The sequence below is a fragment of the Dipodomys ordii genome, unplaced genomic scaffold (genome assembly GCF_000151885.1).
Source record: "Dipodomys ordii isolate 6190 unplaced genomic scaffold, Dord_2.0 Scaffold16, whole genome shotgun sequence".
In the NCBI taxonomy this organism is placed as follows: domain Eukaryota; kingdom Metazoa; phylum Chordata; class Mammalia; order Rodentia; family Heteromyidae; genus Dipodomys; species Dipodomys ordii.
The window spans coordinates 18,506,199-18,520,801 of record NW_012267232.1 but is presented as its reverse complement, the minus strand read 5'-3'; the positions used below and the strand labels follow the sequence as shown (position 1 = coordinate 18,520,801).

The window sequence follows — 14,603 nt, the reverse complement described above, 5'->3', positions numbered from 1 at the left end:
CTCTACTTCTAGGTGTGTGTGTGTGTGTGTGTGTGTGTGTGTGTGTGTGTGTGTGTGTGTGTGTGTGTGTGTGTGTGTGTGTGTGTGCGTGTGCGTGTGTGTGTGTGCGTGCGTACGTGTGTACATGTGTGTATGTGTGTACATGTGCGTGTGCACTTAATTGGAGCTAAGATTGTCACAGACATTTCTGCATGGGCTGGTTTTGAACTGCAATCCTCACACCTCAGCCTCCTGAGTAGCTAGGATTCAGGTGTGAGCCATTCTGTACAGCTAACATTATTTTTATTGCTTTTTTCTAATTATAAAATCTGTATTACCCGGGCTGATAAGGTCGCTCAGTGGTAGAGTGCTTGCCTTGCATGCATGAGGCCCTGCATCCAATTCCTCAGCACCACATATGCAGAAAATGCTGGAAGTGGTGCTGTGGCTCACTCAAGTAGTTGAGCACTCGCCTTGAGCTGAAGAGCTGAGGGAAAGTGCCCAGGCCCAGAGTTCAGGTCCCATGACTGACCAAAAAAAAAAAAATCTGTGTTACCCAGGCACCAATGGCTCATACCTGTAAGTGCTAGCTACTCTAGGGTAAGATATGAAAATCACAGTTTGAGGCCAGCTTGGGCAGGAAAGTTTATGAGACTTTCTCCAGTTAACCAGCAAAAAGCTGCAAGTAGAGCTGTGGCTCAAATGTGAGAGTTCAAGCCTTGAGTGAAAAAACAACATCCAAGCCCTGAGTTCAAGCCCTGCTTACTGGCACAGAATTGTTGTTTATGGGTTTTTTTTCTCAGGGAGGAGGGGGCGTGTTTATTTTGTTTTTGCAGTGCTAGGAATTAAACTCTGTCCTCCTATACAGTAGGCAAGTGCTTTACCAGTGAGCTGCATCTTTAGCCTTAACATGTTTTTGTGCTATTATTTTGACTCCAGTGTTTTAGCTGATGAGATGGATTACAGCAGCTAGAAATGCACAAACTGAAGTTTGTTATAGAAAACTAATGAAATGTTTGTTGAATGTAGCATGAAGCTTGGGAAAGGGCATGATTCAGAAAACTCAACTTGGTATATAAAAATATAAGTGAAGGGCTGGGAATGTGGCTCAATAGTAGAGTGCTTGCCTTGCATGCATAAGGCCTTGGGTTGGATTCCTCAGCACCATATAAGCAGAAAAAAGCCAGAAGTGGTGCTGTGGCTCAAGTGATAGAATGCTAGGCTTGAGCAAAAAGAAGCTCAGAGACAGTGCCTAGGACTGGCAAAAAGAAAAAGAAAAATCAATGAAAATAACGTAGCAGTAGTTAAACCCACATGTGGTCTAATTAGTTTCTGACCAAAGGTTAACAGAATGTTAAGTGTAGAGCTATGTAAGAGCAGCTAAAATGAAAGTGGAAAGAAAATGGAGTTGGTTTAACTGTGGTTTATTATCATGTGTATTATTCTGACTATATGTTGAGAAGCATTCCATATTAGTTTATATAGTTTGAGCCTTTTTTAATTTTTTTTTTGTCGGTCATGGGGCTTGAACTCAGGACCTGGACACTGTCCCTAAGCTTTTTTGCTCAAGGCTAGCAGTCTACCTCTTTGAGTCACAGCTCTACTTCCAATTTTCTGGTAGTTAACTGGAGATGTCTCATGGGGACTTTTCTGCCCAGGCTGGCTTTGAGCAATAATCCTTAGATTTCAGCTTCCTGAGTAGCTAGGATTATAGGCATGAACCTTATTCTGTTTTTGTTTGTTTGTTTGTTTGTTAATTAGCATATGTTGGTTATTAGGGGAACTTTCATTGTTATGTCTCCACACTTGATTTAATGACTTGATTTAATGACACCATTTAATGACACCATTTAATGACTTTGTTTGCGTGAATCTCAATGAATTATTTCACCTTTTAAAAAACCTATTTTGAAAAAACAAACTTCTGTTTTCTAGAATATGCTTTTAAGGCTATTAACCAGGGTGGCCTTACATCAGTAGCCGTCAGAGGGAAAGACTGTGCAGTAATTGTCACACAGAAGAAAGTACCAGTAAGTAATAATGCCCAAATACTTATTACATTATATATTGCAAGTGTTTTTCATGAAATTGCATAGAGGTATATTGTTTCTTGCATATGTTAATATTAAGCATTTATGTACAGTTTAGCTGAGTAGACCGAAGTGGCATATTAAACTTTGTGGAATGATTATAACAAAGCACAGTGGGATTTCTAAGGCTTTTCTCTTCTGGGACTTTGACACAAGTTTGGTAAGCCCACAGATAACATCTACAAGAGGAAAACAGCCTTCTGCCATCTTTTTAAATTTTTTAAATTAACTTTTAGCTAAAATGAATGGTGGTACTATTTGTCTAGTAAGTTCCATTATGTAATTTGTTCTTACAGTTCTACAGTATTGTTTCTTTCAGACTGTAGAGAACTGTAGCCTTTTTTTAAATAAAAAATTACCTTGATTTATTTTGTTCATTAGGACAAATTATTGGATTCAAGCACAGTGACTCATTTGTTCAAGATAACTGAAAACATTGGTTGTGTAATGACTGGAATGACAGGTAATCAGCTACATGTCTACTTGGATATATAAACCTTCCTTCAAATTATTTTAAATATCATGTTAATTTTAAGCTCCCTTTAGTGCTGATTTTCAGGTGGTATGTGTAGCTTATAAGCATTGGGAATGGATGTTTTGGGGGATGAGGTCTCACTGTGTAGTCCAGTCTTGGCATTCAGTCTCCTAAGTGCTGGGATTACAGATGTTCCTACCATGCCTATCTGTGAGCTATTTTGAAAACATGAGTATAATGGAATCACATCTTTATGCTCTTGTTAGGAAAACTAGACTGAGGCCTCCCTTATAGATACTGGATATGGTTAGTAGCTTAAGGGGAACTTAAGTTATTGTATCTTTTTTTTTTTTTATCATACAGCTGATGTACAGAAGGATTACAGTTACATGGGTTTTTATTTTTTGAACTTGAATGAATATTCAAGCCTAAAACACAAAGACCAAGATACTCTTTCTCCTTAGACCTTGTTTTCTTTCTTTCTTTTTTGTTATTTGTTTGTTTTGGGTAGGGTTATTTGACGCTTATAGAAACTACTTTAACTGCTGATAAAAAGCTCAGCATAAAAGGGCAGTGTGGTATATAGAGCTCCAAGTTTTAAAATTTTTCTTGTCTTGTTCATGATGGAGATAAAAAGTTCATTATTTTCTTCTTCCAAAGAGGTAAGCCTTTTATTTTGTTTTTGTTTGGTTTTGGTTTTTGCTTTTGCTATAAGCTGACAGCAGGTCCCAGGTACAGAGGGCACGCTACGAAGCAGCTAATTGGAAATACAAGTATGGCTATGAGATTCCTGTGGACATGCTATGTAAAAGGATTGCTGATATTTCTCAAGTCTACACACAGAATGCTGAAATGAGGCCACTTGGTTGTTGTAAGTATGCTTAGAAAGTTTACAAATAATTGATAAGTTATAATTCTTAAAGAACATATGGTTTGGAAATAATGTAGAGAAAGAAAATCATTGTAATAAAGATAAGGGATAGATATCAGATTAGTATTTTAGGCATTAAGCTTGAAGTACTATTAGATTTTATTTTCCTGATTTTTAAAATATTTACTTTGGGGAGGTGGGGGGGGGTCGGTCGTGGGGCTTGAACTCTGGGCTTGGGCGCTATCCCTCAGCTCTTAAGCTTGAGCCACAGCGCCACATCTGGTTTTCTAGTGGTTTATTGGAGATAAGAGTCTCATGGAGGGCTGGGAAGGTGGCTCAGTGGTAGAGTGCTTGCCTTGCATGCATAAGGCCCTGGGTTCGACTCCTCAGCACCACATAAGCAAAAAGCCGGAAGTGGTGCTGTGGCTCAAGTGGTAGAGCGCTAGCCTTGAGCTGAAGAGCTGAGGGACAGTGCCCAGGCCCAGAGTTCAGGCCCCACGACCGGCCCAAAAAAAAAAAAAAGAGTCTCATGGACTTTCCTGCCTGGGCTGGCTTTGAACCACGCTCCTCAGATCTCAGCCTCCTGAGTTAGGATTAAGGTGTGAGCTACCGGCGCCCAGCTAAAATATTTACTTTTATTTTATTTCCAGTCTTGGGGCCTGGAGCTGTCCCTGAGCTGCTTTGTGTTTGAGGCTTGTGCTCTACTGCTTGAGCCACATTGCTGCTTCGGCATTTTTCTGAGTAGTTTATTGAAGATAAGAGTCTCACAGGCTTTCTTGCCCAAGCTAGGTCCAAACCATGATCTTCAGATCTCAGCCTCCTGAGTAGCTAAGATTATAGGTGTGAGCCACCCATGTCTGCCTTATTTTTATTGTCAATAGTTATACAAAGCAGTTTCAACTCCACAAGTCAGACTATTTTTTAGTGTCTTGAGAATTTTTCTATTTAGGCTGGCTTTGAACCTGAGTCTTTCTGCTCCCAAGTTTCCCAGGTACCTGGGATTACAGGCACGAACCACCCACACCTGGCTATTCTTTTTTTTTTAATCAAAATATTTCTATTTGGAGTCAGCTACTAGTGGCTCAAGCCTGTATTCCTAGCTACTCAGTAGGCTGAGGGTTGGGATTCAAAAGTCCAAGAGACTGTCTCTAACTAGTAAAAGTGGTAAACTATAGGCATGGCTCTAGTGAGCAAGCAAGCCGAATAAGAGTTTGTGTTCAAGCTCTGGAACCCTCAATAACAATAATAATGTGAGGCAGGTCTTACTGTGTAGCACAGCCTGGTCTTGAACTCCGTCCTCTTCACTTAGTACCCAAGTGCTAAAATGACAGGTATGTACCATCATGCCTGGCAGTTCTTCCTTTTTTTTTTTTTAGTGCTGTTTCTGGGGCCTAAGTGCTGTCTCTCAGGTTTTTTTGCCCAAGACTAGCCCTGTGCCATTTGAGCCATAGCTCTACTTCTGGCTTTTTACTGGTTAGTGATAAGAACGTCATGGACTTTCCTGCCTGGGCTGGCTTTGAACCACGATCCTCAAATCTCAGCTTCCTGAGTAGCTAGGATTACAGGCATGAGCCACTAGCATTGAACCTCTTTTTTTTTTTTTCCTGGTCAGTCCTGGGGTTTAAATCTCAGGGTTTGGGTGCTTTCCTTGAATTTGTTTTGCTCAAAGCTAGTGTGCTACCACTTGGCGCCACAGTGACACTTCTGTTTTTCTGATGGTTAATTGGAAATAAGAGTCTCATAATCTTTTCTGCCTGAGCTGGCTTCCTCAGATCTCAGCTTCCTGAGTAACTAGGATTACAGGCATGAGCCACCAGCACCCAGCTGGGTGTATAATCTTAACTATTTGAAGAGCTTCACTCACTGTAGCATGCCAGTTGCTCATGCATTATCATAAACCAGTCCCTTCTTCCATATCACACAGATACCTCAGAACTCAAAATTGTGACTTTTCCTACATTCATCTTCAGCTTTTCTTTTCTAGACTCATCCCACCTTCACCTTCCTTGGTCATCTGATTAGTTACCAAGTTTTACCTCCAAATATCAGTTCCTTGCTCTCCTGTTACTTTTTCATTTTCATTGTCTTTCCTGCCTATCTAATCTATCCATCTCTTCCCTTTTCTTACTCTTTATAATTCTTTCTATATTGTCTCATGAATTATTATAAAACTGAATTTTAATTGTTGATTCTTCATAAACTGATTCCTAATCAGCTTTGGAGGTAAATTCCAGACTCCCTAAAGTGATAGGCAGTATAAGGAGTGAACTCCTTACTCTTCCTCCCTCACCTGAAGTTCCTTGATGCACTCTGCTATTTCATGTCTTAGTGACTTTACACTATGGAAGTACAAAGTATTTGATCTATCAAACCCTGCTCATCTAGCCAGGCCCTAGGGTAAAGCAGTTAGAGATACTTTGCATATCTCAAATATAAAATATAGAATTAAAGCAAGCAAAACAGGTATCTACATTAGTAAAGCATGTCAGTAAAATAAACTTTAAAATTCCTCATTAGTAGATGTTAGATGAGTAAACAGCTTAATACTGTATCTTGGTGGGGGGGTGTAAGACACTATATAAAAAGGTTCATATCTAGAGTGTAAAACAGAAATAATCTAGCCCGGCGCCGGTGGCTCACACCTGTAATCCTAGCTACTCAGGAAGCTGAGATCTGAGGACCTCGGTTCAAAGCCAGCCTGGGTAGGAAAGACCGTGAGACTCCTGTCTCCAATAAACCACTAGAAAACCAGAAGTAGTGCTGTGGTTCAAGTTGGTAGAGCAGTTGCCTTGAGCTAAGATCTGAGGAACAGCACCCAGGCCCAGAGTTCAAGACCCATGACCAACAAAAAAAGAGAAATAATCATATATACAATAGTGTATCAGTAGAAACTAAGATAAGACAGTTATAAACATTTTCAGAATGTGTTCCATCTGTTGTTAGTTCCCTGGGACCTTAATATGTATTTAAATTTTAAAAAGGAGAAGGAAGATAACAAAAAGTACAATAGACCCTTGAGACTTATGGTTCTAAGGAGACCACCATTGAAAAGCCATAAATTCTCAAGATGCATAGTATTCAGTGCTCCACTGTGGATGCTTGATTCAGTTTTCCCATACCACCACCCAGCTTCTGCTAAAGACATGCCACCTTTAACAGATCTCAGTTACGCCCATTTGTGCCACTTTTGATTTGAGCGGCTTACTGTAACTTTTATCTTGCTTTGAAGGAATTCATTTTCTTTTGGGGGGGAGGCAAAATTAAGGACAAGGAAACAGAGATTGCATGGCGATTTTAAAATAACTGACAATGATGTGGGAATGAGAGCTTCTTCACATAACTAAGCTATGTAATGCTGTGTGGGAATTAAATTTTTGTTTTTAAATTTTATTTTTTGGTAGTACTGAGATTTGAACTGAGAGCTTCTCTCTTGGGAGGCACTTTACCACTGAGCCACAACTTGTGTGTGTTGTGTGTGTGATGTGCTTGGCCTAAATCATATGTAATAAATCAAAGAATAAGGCAGCAGGTTTACTTTATCCTTTGATCTAATAAGAACAACTGAGTTCAAGTTAAATGTGTCACTTTAGTCAGCCCCACGGTTCCTCGCACCTATAATCTTAGGAAGAATAGATGAGAAGATCACAGTTCAGAGCCAGTTTGGGCAGACAAATTCAAGAGACTATTATTGCCAATTAGCAAAAGGAATGTGAAGGTGTGGCTCAAATGGTAGAGCACCAGAAGAGAGCTGAAAATCTGAGCAAAAGCTCTAAGCCCTGAGTTCAAGCCCTGGTACTGGCATTAAAAAAAAAAAAAAAGGTGGGGGCTGGGAATGTGACTTCGTGATAGAGTGCTTGCCTAGTGTACATGAAGCACTGAGTTTGATTCCTCAGTACCACATAAACAGAAAAAGCTGGAAGTGGCACCATGGCTCAACTGGTAGATTGCTAGCACTGAGCACAGAGAGGCTCAGGGACAGAGCCCAGGCCCTGAGTTCAACCCCAGGACTGGTAAAAAGAAAAAAAGAACATGGGACACTCCAACAACTGGACATTTCAGACCATTTAATATGCTATTATTTTTTGTTTGCAAAAAAGAATTACTAAAACATCTTCCTAATATATTTGTCCAAGTAATACCACAAATGATTATGGTTCAAATAAACAAGTTTTGCCAGGTGCCTGTGGCTCACACCTGTAATCCTAGCTACTCAGGAAGCTGAGATCTGAGGATCACGGTTCAAAGCCAGCCTGGGCAGGAAAGTCCATGAGACTCTTTTATCTACAATTAGCCACCAGAAAACCCGAAGTGGCACTGTGGCTCAGGTGGTACAGCGGTCTCCTTGAGTTGAAGAGTTCAGAGACAGTGCCCAGGCCCAGAGTTCAAGCTCCCCAACCAACAAAAAACAAACAAGTTTTGGGTGGTAGCAATGATTAGAAAAAAATATAAATTACATTTGTAATATTCAAATAATGTCATAGAAATATATAACCTCTTTCTCTGAAATACAAATGTATCTATTGATGTAAACATATTTGGTCAATTTTTTTCCTTTTTTTTTTGGTTGGTTGTGGGGCTTGAATTCATACACTTTAAGCCACTTCCCACTTCCGGTTTTATGATAGTTAATTAGAGAAAAGGGTCTTATGGAATTTCCTGCCAGGGTTGGCTTTGAACGGTGATTCTCAGATCTCAGCCTCCTGAGTAGCTAGTATTACAGGCATGAGGTACCAGCACCGGCATTTTGTTACTTTTCTTAAAACACATAATGGCCAACATATAATGATTATATCTATGTGATACTACAAGGAACAGGAAAATTTGTTGTACCAAAGTATAAGATATTTAATTAGTCTTTCTTTTTAGGTATGATTTTGATTGGTATAGATGAAGAACAAGGCCCTCAGGTGTACAAGTGTGACCCTGCAGGTTATTACTGTGGGTTTAAAGCTACTGCAGCAGGAGTTAAACAAACGGAGTCAACCAGCTTTCTTGAAAAAAAAGTGAAGAAGAAATTTGACTGGACATTTGAACAGACTGTTGAAGTAAGTTAGCCAAAAGGGTTTTCTATCTGCTTTTTAATTTTTCATTTATTTATTTAGATTCTCTATAGATCATTGAGGTTCTTTGCATTATTGGTAGTCTAAAGGCTATTCTTGAGTTATATCACAAGACCCAGGTTTGTCACCTCAGTAGTAAAATTGATGTCATTCTACTGACACAAGAAAATGAAGACTATTTTTGTTCATTTAATTCCTATGTTAGTTTATGGTGTATTTGAAATGGCTTTGTTATAGAACACATAATAAAATTGAAAATAAGGAATAAAAATAAGAATCATGACCAGGCCCAAAGACTTGTGTGGGTGTTATAATTGAGAGACTAGAATTAGGTTTCCACTTCCTAGTAACAAAAGTGAAATAGTCAAGACTCAGTTATATTGCTTTTATGATTTTCAAGTAGCCACACAAGCAAATTGTCCCAATGAATGAATATGCCCACAAAGACATAGCATGGTGGTTCATATCTATATCTAGCTGTTTAGGAGGTAGAAATTGAGAGGATCGTAGTTCAAGGCCAGCTTGGGCAAAAAGTTACCCAGACCCCATATTAATCAGTAAGATGAAAGTAATACATGCTTGTCATCTCAACAGAACATGGGAAGTAGAAATAGGAAGATAGCAGTCCAGGTTGGCCTGGGCAAAAAAGTGATGCCCTATCGGCCAAATAACAGCAAAATGGTTTTGGGGGTGGCTTAAAGAATACCTTCCTGGCAAGCTCCAGGCCATGAGTTCAAACCCATTTCTACAAAATCATGGAAAAATCTCACTCAGTGACTTGGCAGAAAACTATATATATCTGGGATACAAAAGTCTACTAAAGGAGTCTTAAGGGAATTATTCATGTTGGTGTTTTAGGTTTTGTTGTATGGTTTTTATGATATTGGGACTTGAAATTAAATTCAAAACAGGAGTAGGATTAGTACTTGCCTAGATTAATGAGGTCCTGGGTTCAATTGCCAGCACCAAGAAAAAAATAACTAAAAAAAAAAAACAGGTTTAAGAATCTGGGATTAAGGCCTGGGAAGTTGGCTCAGTGGTAGAGCGCTTGCCTTGCATGCCTGAGGCCCTGGGTTCAATTCCTCTGCACCACATAAGCAAAAAGAAAAAAGCTGGAAGTGGTGCTATGGCTCAAGTGGTAGAGCACTAGCCTTGAGCTGAAGAGCTGAGGGACAGCGCTCAAGCCCAGAGTTCAGGCCCCACGACCGGACCCAAAAAAAAAAAAAAAGAATCTGGGATTAAAACCTTTCTAAAACACACATATGTAATTCCAGTACTGGGAAACTGAGACAGGAGGATTATAAATTGGAGACTAGTCTGGTGTGTGTGTGTGTGTGTATATATATATATATATATATACACACACACATACATATATATATATACACACATACATATATATATATACACACACATATATATATATATACATACATACATACATATGTAGTAAAAAAATTGGTATATAAGCAGCAAAAAAATTGCTACTTAATATTTTTATATTTGATTGGCAGTTTATCTTATATTAAGAGGAGATGTAAAGCTAGTTCTATAAAAGACAGAGGCTGTGGAGCCTGGGAATGTGGCTTAGTAGTAGAGTGCTTGCCTAGCGTGCATGAAGCCCTGTGTTCAATTTCTCAGTACCACATAAACAGAAAAGGCCAAAAGTGGCACTGTGGTTCACATGGTAGAGTGCTAGCCTTGAGCAAAAGAAGCTCAGGGACAGTGGCTAGGTCCTGAGTTCAAGCTCCAAGACTGGCCAAAAAAAAGAAAGTTTTTTTAATTGAAAGATGTATTAATTTAATAATTACATCAATGAATCACATCAGGTATAAGCTTTTTTTGGGGAGGGGGGGTGCCAGTAACTGGGGCTTGAATTCAGGATCTGGGCACTGCCCCTGAGCTCTTTTTTGCTCAATGCTCAATCATTTTGACCCACAGTTTCACTTCCCTTTTTTTTTAATATAATTTTTTTAAATATATATTTTTTATTGTAAAGATATTGTAGAGCGGGTTGGGCTGGGAAGGTGGCTCAGTGGTAGAGCGCTTGCCTCGCATGCCTGAGGCCCTGGGTTCGATTCCTCAGCACCACATAAGCAAAAAGAAAAAAGCTGGAAGTGGCGCTGTGGCTCAAGTGGTAGAGCGCTGAGCAGCCTTGAGCTGAAGAGCTGAGGGACAGCGCCCAGGCCGAGTTCAGGCCCCACGACCGGACCCAAAAAAATAAAGATATTGTAGAGCGGGGTTACAGTTACATGAGTAAGGTAAGGAGTATATTTCCTATCAAGCTCACTTTCCATTTTTTATTAATTAGAGATAAGAGTCTTATGGAGTCTCCTTAGGTTGGCTTTGAATTGTGATCCTCAGATCTCAGCTTCCTGAGTAGTTAGGATTATAGACATATGCCACTGGTGCCCAGCATACTCTTTTAATTTATGGCTTGGATTAATGAAAACAAATTTACTGTCAGTTGGTGACACATTAGAGTTAAGCAATTTGTTAGTAATATGTGGCTCTAGAACTACATCGTTGAAATATAGAGCAGAAATATAGCTTGTGGTGAACATGTTCTATTTTAATAAACTTGAGAAAACCATAGAATCTCTAAAAAATGTATTTTAATGTTGATAATTTTTTTTCAGACTGCAATTACATGTTTGTCTACTGTCCTATCAATTGACTTCAAACCTTCAGAGATAGAGGTTGGAGTGGTTACAGTTGAAAATCCTAAATTCAGGTGAGTTATAAACTTCAGACTAGAAAGGTGAAGGTAGCAGCAAAAACAAAAAACATATTAAAGGGCTGGAATATAGCTCAAGTGTACTTTAGTACCCTAGGTTCCATCCCAGCCCAAAACTTTATTGGAGTCTCTAAGACAGGTAACTTTTCCTCTTTTTTTTTTTCAGTGATTTTATATCTATCACCAGAGGGGTGATACAAAATAACTTTTTTTTTTTTTTTTTGGTCAGTCATGGAGCTTGAACTCTGGGCTTGGGCGCTGTCCCTGAGCTCTTCAGCTCAAGGCGAGCACTCTACGGCTTGAGCCACGGAGCCACTTCCAAAAGGTTTCCTAGTGATTTTTTGGAGATAAGAGTCTCATGGACTTTCCTGCCCAGGCTGGCTTTGAACCGTGATCCTCAGATCTCAGCCTCCTGAGTAGCTAGGATTACAGGCGTGAGCCACTGGCGCCTGGCTCAAAATAACCTTTCCATAGGAAATAAAATACTGAAACCTCATACTACAATGTATGCTAATCTTTTTTAAATAAAAAGTAAATAAAGCTAGGTTTTTATCTCAGTGATAGAGCACTTGACTAGCATGTACAAGGCCCTGGGTTCAACAACAGAAGTTGGATTCCAAAGAGATTTTTATGGAGAGCTTTATTCTTGGTTAAGCAGAGCTTTGAAAAGCAATATTAAATACTGTTCATCAGAAGTCTTTGGAAACTGCACATTGTGAATTCAGCTAATGAGTTGCAGTTGCTGAATTGCCTGAAAGTTCTTACCAAGTGACTAACCCACTATGCACACCAGCTTGGGTGACTCAAATGCATGCTGGTTGCTAACATCAGCTCCTCCCTGGTAACCTATGTGGTGGTTTGCATACCATTTCTCAGGTTGCTATTATGGTTAGTAAAAAAAAACAACAACACTGAAGTCTACAGGTGCTAGGAACTGCTGGGAGGCATTTTAACTATTCCATACATCTCTCAGGTCACTACTGTGAGGGATCCATGGTCATGACCATGTGGGCAGTTATTCACTGAGCTTAATACCAGATAGAGCTTTTCAGTAGTATTTTTTTCCTACTTTGTTCAATCGCCTGAAAGCAAGTGGTATAAACATGAAAAAAAAATAGTAACTTGTTCCATTTCCTCCATGGAAAGCAGAAAATATTTCTCTTTCTATTACTCCCTTCTGTGTATATATGTGTGTTGTGTGTATTGATGTCTTAATTTTATATTACTTTAAATTTTCCATAATAAAAGAATTGTAAAATTTCCAACTGTTTTTTGCCTTCTAGGATTCTTACAGAAGCAGAAATTGATGCTCATCTTGTTGCTCTAGCAGAGAGAGACTAAACTTGTCATTAGTTTACCACATCCATATGCCAATTGCCTATGTGTTTGGTAACAGCAGACCACCATTATAGAGGCCCCTGGATTGAAAAAGGATCCTCCCACTCCTGCCACTTAATGTGGTTAGGACTCTGTATAAATAAAACCAGTGCTTTTGGAAAATAATTATATCCTCTCTTTTTTTATTTTACTTCCTGTTTTAAGTATTAAGCCTTTAGCACATGCAGAGCATTAAGTATTTTCATCTTCTATGTCATAACTTTAGTCTTTTTGTTAACTGATACACAAGTTTCCTTGGCTCAAAGAATTTAGCCCAAGCTGGTATTGGTGGCTTGTGCCTGTAATCCTAGCTACTCAGGAGACTGAGACCTACAGCGCAGGCAGCAAAGTCCATGAGACTTACCTCCAATGCCCACCAAAAAGCTGGAAGTGGAGCTGTGGCTTAAGTGATAGCCTTGAGTGAGAGAGCTCAGGAACATTGCCCAGGCCCTGAGTTTAAGCAAAAGAAAAAACTTCAACCCCAAAGCCAAACTATAGCAGTAGGATACAATTAATAAATAAATAGGAAACTACAGTGCTTTGAAATATATCTGACTAAACTAACACGTGAGACTTCACACAGGTCAATGTAGTTGCTGATTGAATAAATGCCAATACCTGAAGTCAGGGTTGTTAGCTTCTATAACTTCCAGGCCCACACACGAAGGCCATAATATGAACATGTGACCACCAGAAACTTCAACCACATCCTCTTCAGAGATGAGTCAGGATTAACAAAGCTTCCTATACCAGGCTCAATGCCTGTAATCCTAGCTACTAAGGAGGCTGAGATCTGAGGTTCAAAACCAACCTCAGGCAGGAAAGTCCGTGAGACTCTATCTCCAATAAATAACCAGAAAACTGCAGTGGCGCTGTTGCTCAAGTGATCTAGCACTAGCCTTGAGGTGAAGAGCTCAGGGATAGCACCCAGGCCCAGAGTTCAAACCCCACGACTGGCAAAAAAAAATAAAGCAAGCTTCTTAACAGGGAAGCATGTTCTTCAGCTTAGCTGCTGCTCTGGGATTATCCTTCTAAATCCATTAGGCTCTATAGAAATGTCATCATTTGGAAAGTGAGGTCTGTTTAAGGGCTTGTGAGCTATGCCCACAAAGCCTGGCACAAGAAGAAACAAAAAGAAACAGGCAAAAAGAAGAATCAAGTAGCCAGGTACTGGTGGCTCATGTCTGTAATCCTAGCTGCTCAGGAGGCTGAGATCTGAAGATCACAGTTCAAAGTCAGCCCAGGCAGTAAGGTCCATAAGCCTCTTATCTCCAGTTAGACACCAGAAAACCAGAAGTGGCTCTGTGGCTAAAGTGGTACTCACCTTGAGCTGAATAAAGAGTGCATGGTCAGCACCCAGGCCCAGAGTTCAGTTGAGCCCCATAACTGACAAAACAAAACATGACAAGTCATGAAAATCTTCTTGTCAAACTTGGGAAAATAGTTTACTTCAATTTTGAAAATTTTTAAATATTTTTTTTTATTGAGAAGTGAGTATATGAATTTCACAGTACTGTGGAATAGTGATACTTAGTTCAAGTCACAAACACATTTTAACCTTCACAAGGCAAATCAATTTTGAAATTTAAATGATACCATATTTTTCTATCAAATTACTAAGATTTAAAAACATAAGGAAGCCAGCTGCTGGTGGCTCACGCCTGTAATCCTACTCAGGAGGCTGAGATCTGAGGATCACAGTTCAAAGCCAGCCCATGCAGGAAAGTCTGTGAAACTTATCTCCAATAAACCACTAGAAAACCAGAAGTGGCACTGTGGCTCAATCGGTAGAGCGCTCGCCTTGAGCTGAAGAGCGCAGGGACAGTGCTCAGGTCCAGGGCTCAAGCCCCACGACTGACAAAAAATAAAATTTAAATTAAAAAAATATATATATGGTATTTGGTACAAATATTCAATAAACATGTTTTACAAAGGGACTGTTGTTAGGGTTACATCAAAAGCTAGCTGCTACTGCTGAGAGTATAAACTACTTGAGGGAATGAACACCAAAAAA

At 39.5% G+C, this 14,603-nt stretch overlaps 1 protein-coding gene across 1 annotated transcript in view; it reads left to right on the top strand.

The window, feature by feature from the left end:
• Psma6 (proteasome (prosome, macropain) subunit, alpha type, 6) overlaps positions 1-12,717 on the top strand; it is a 16,944-nt gene extending 4,227 nt beyond the window's left edge. The window contains exons 2-7 of the mRNA XM_013012342.1: positions 1,915-2,009; positions 2,451-2,532; positions 3,260-3,415; positions 8,282-8,460; positions 11,115-11,209; positions 12,496-12,717. Coding sequence (XP_012867796.1) covers positions 1,915-2,009; positions 2,451-2,532; positions 3,260-3,415; positions 8,282-8,460; positions 11,115-11,209; positions 12,496-12,553 — 665 coding nt within the window. The 3' untranslated portion in view covers positions 12,554-12,717. The remainder of the gene's footprint in view (positions 1-1,914; positions 2,010-2,450; positions 2,533-3,259; positions 3,416-8,281; positions 8,461-11,114; positions 11,210-12,495) is intronic.
• Positions 12,718-14,603: the final 1,886 nt, after the last annotated feature.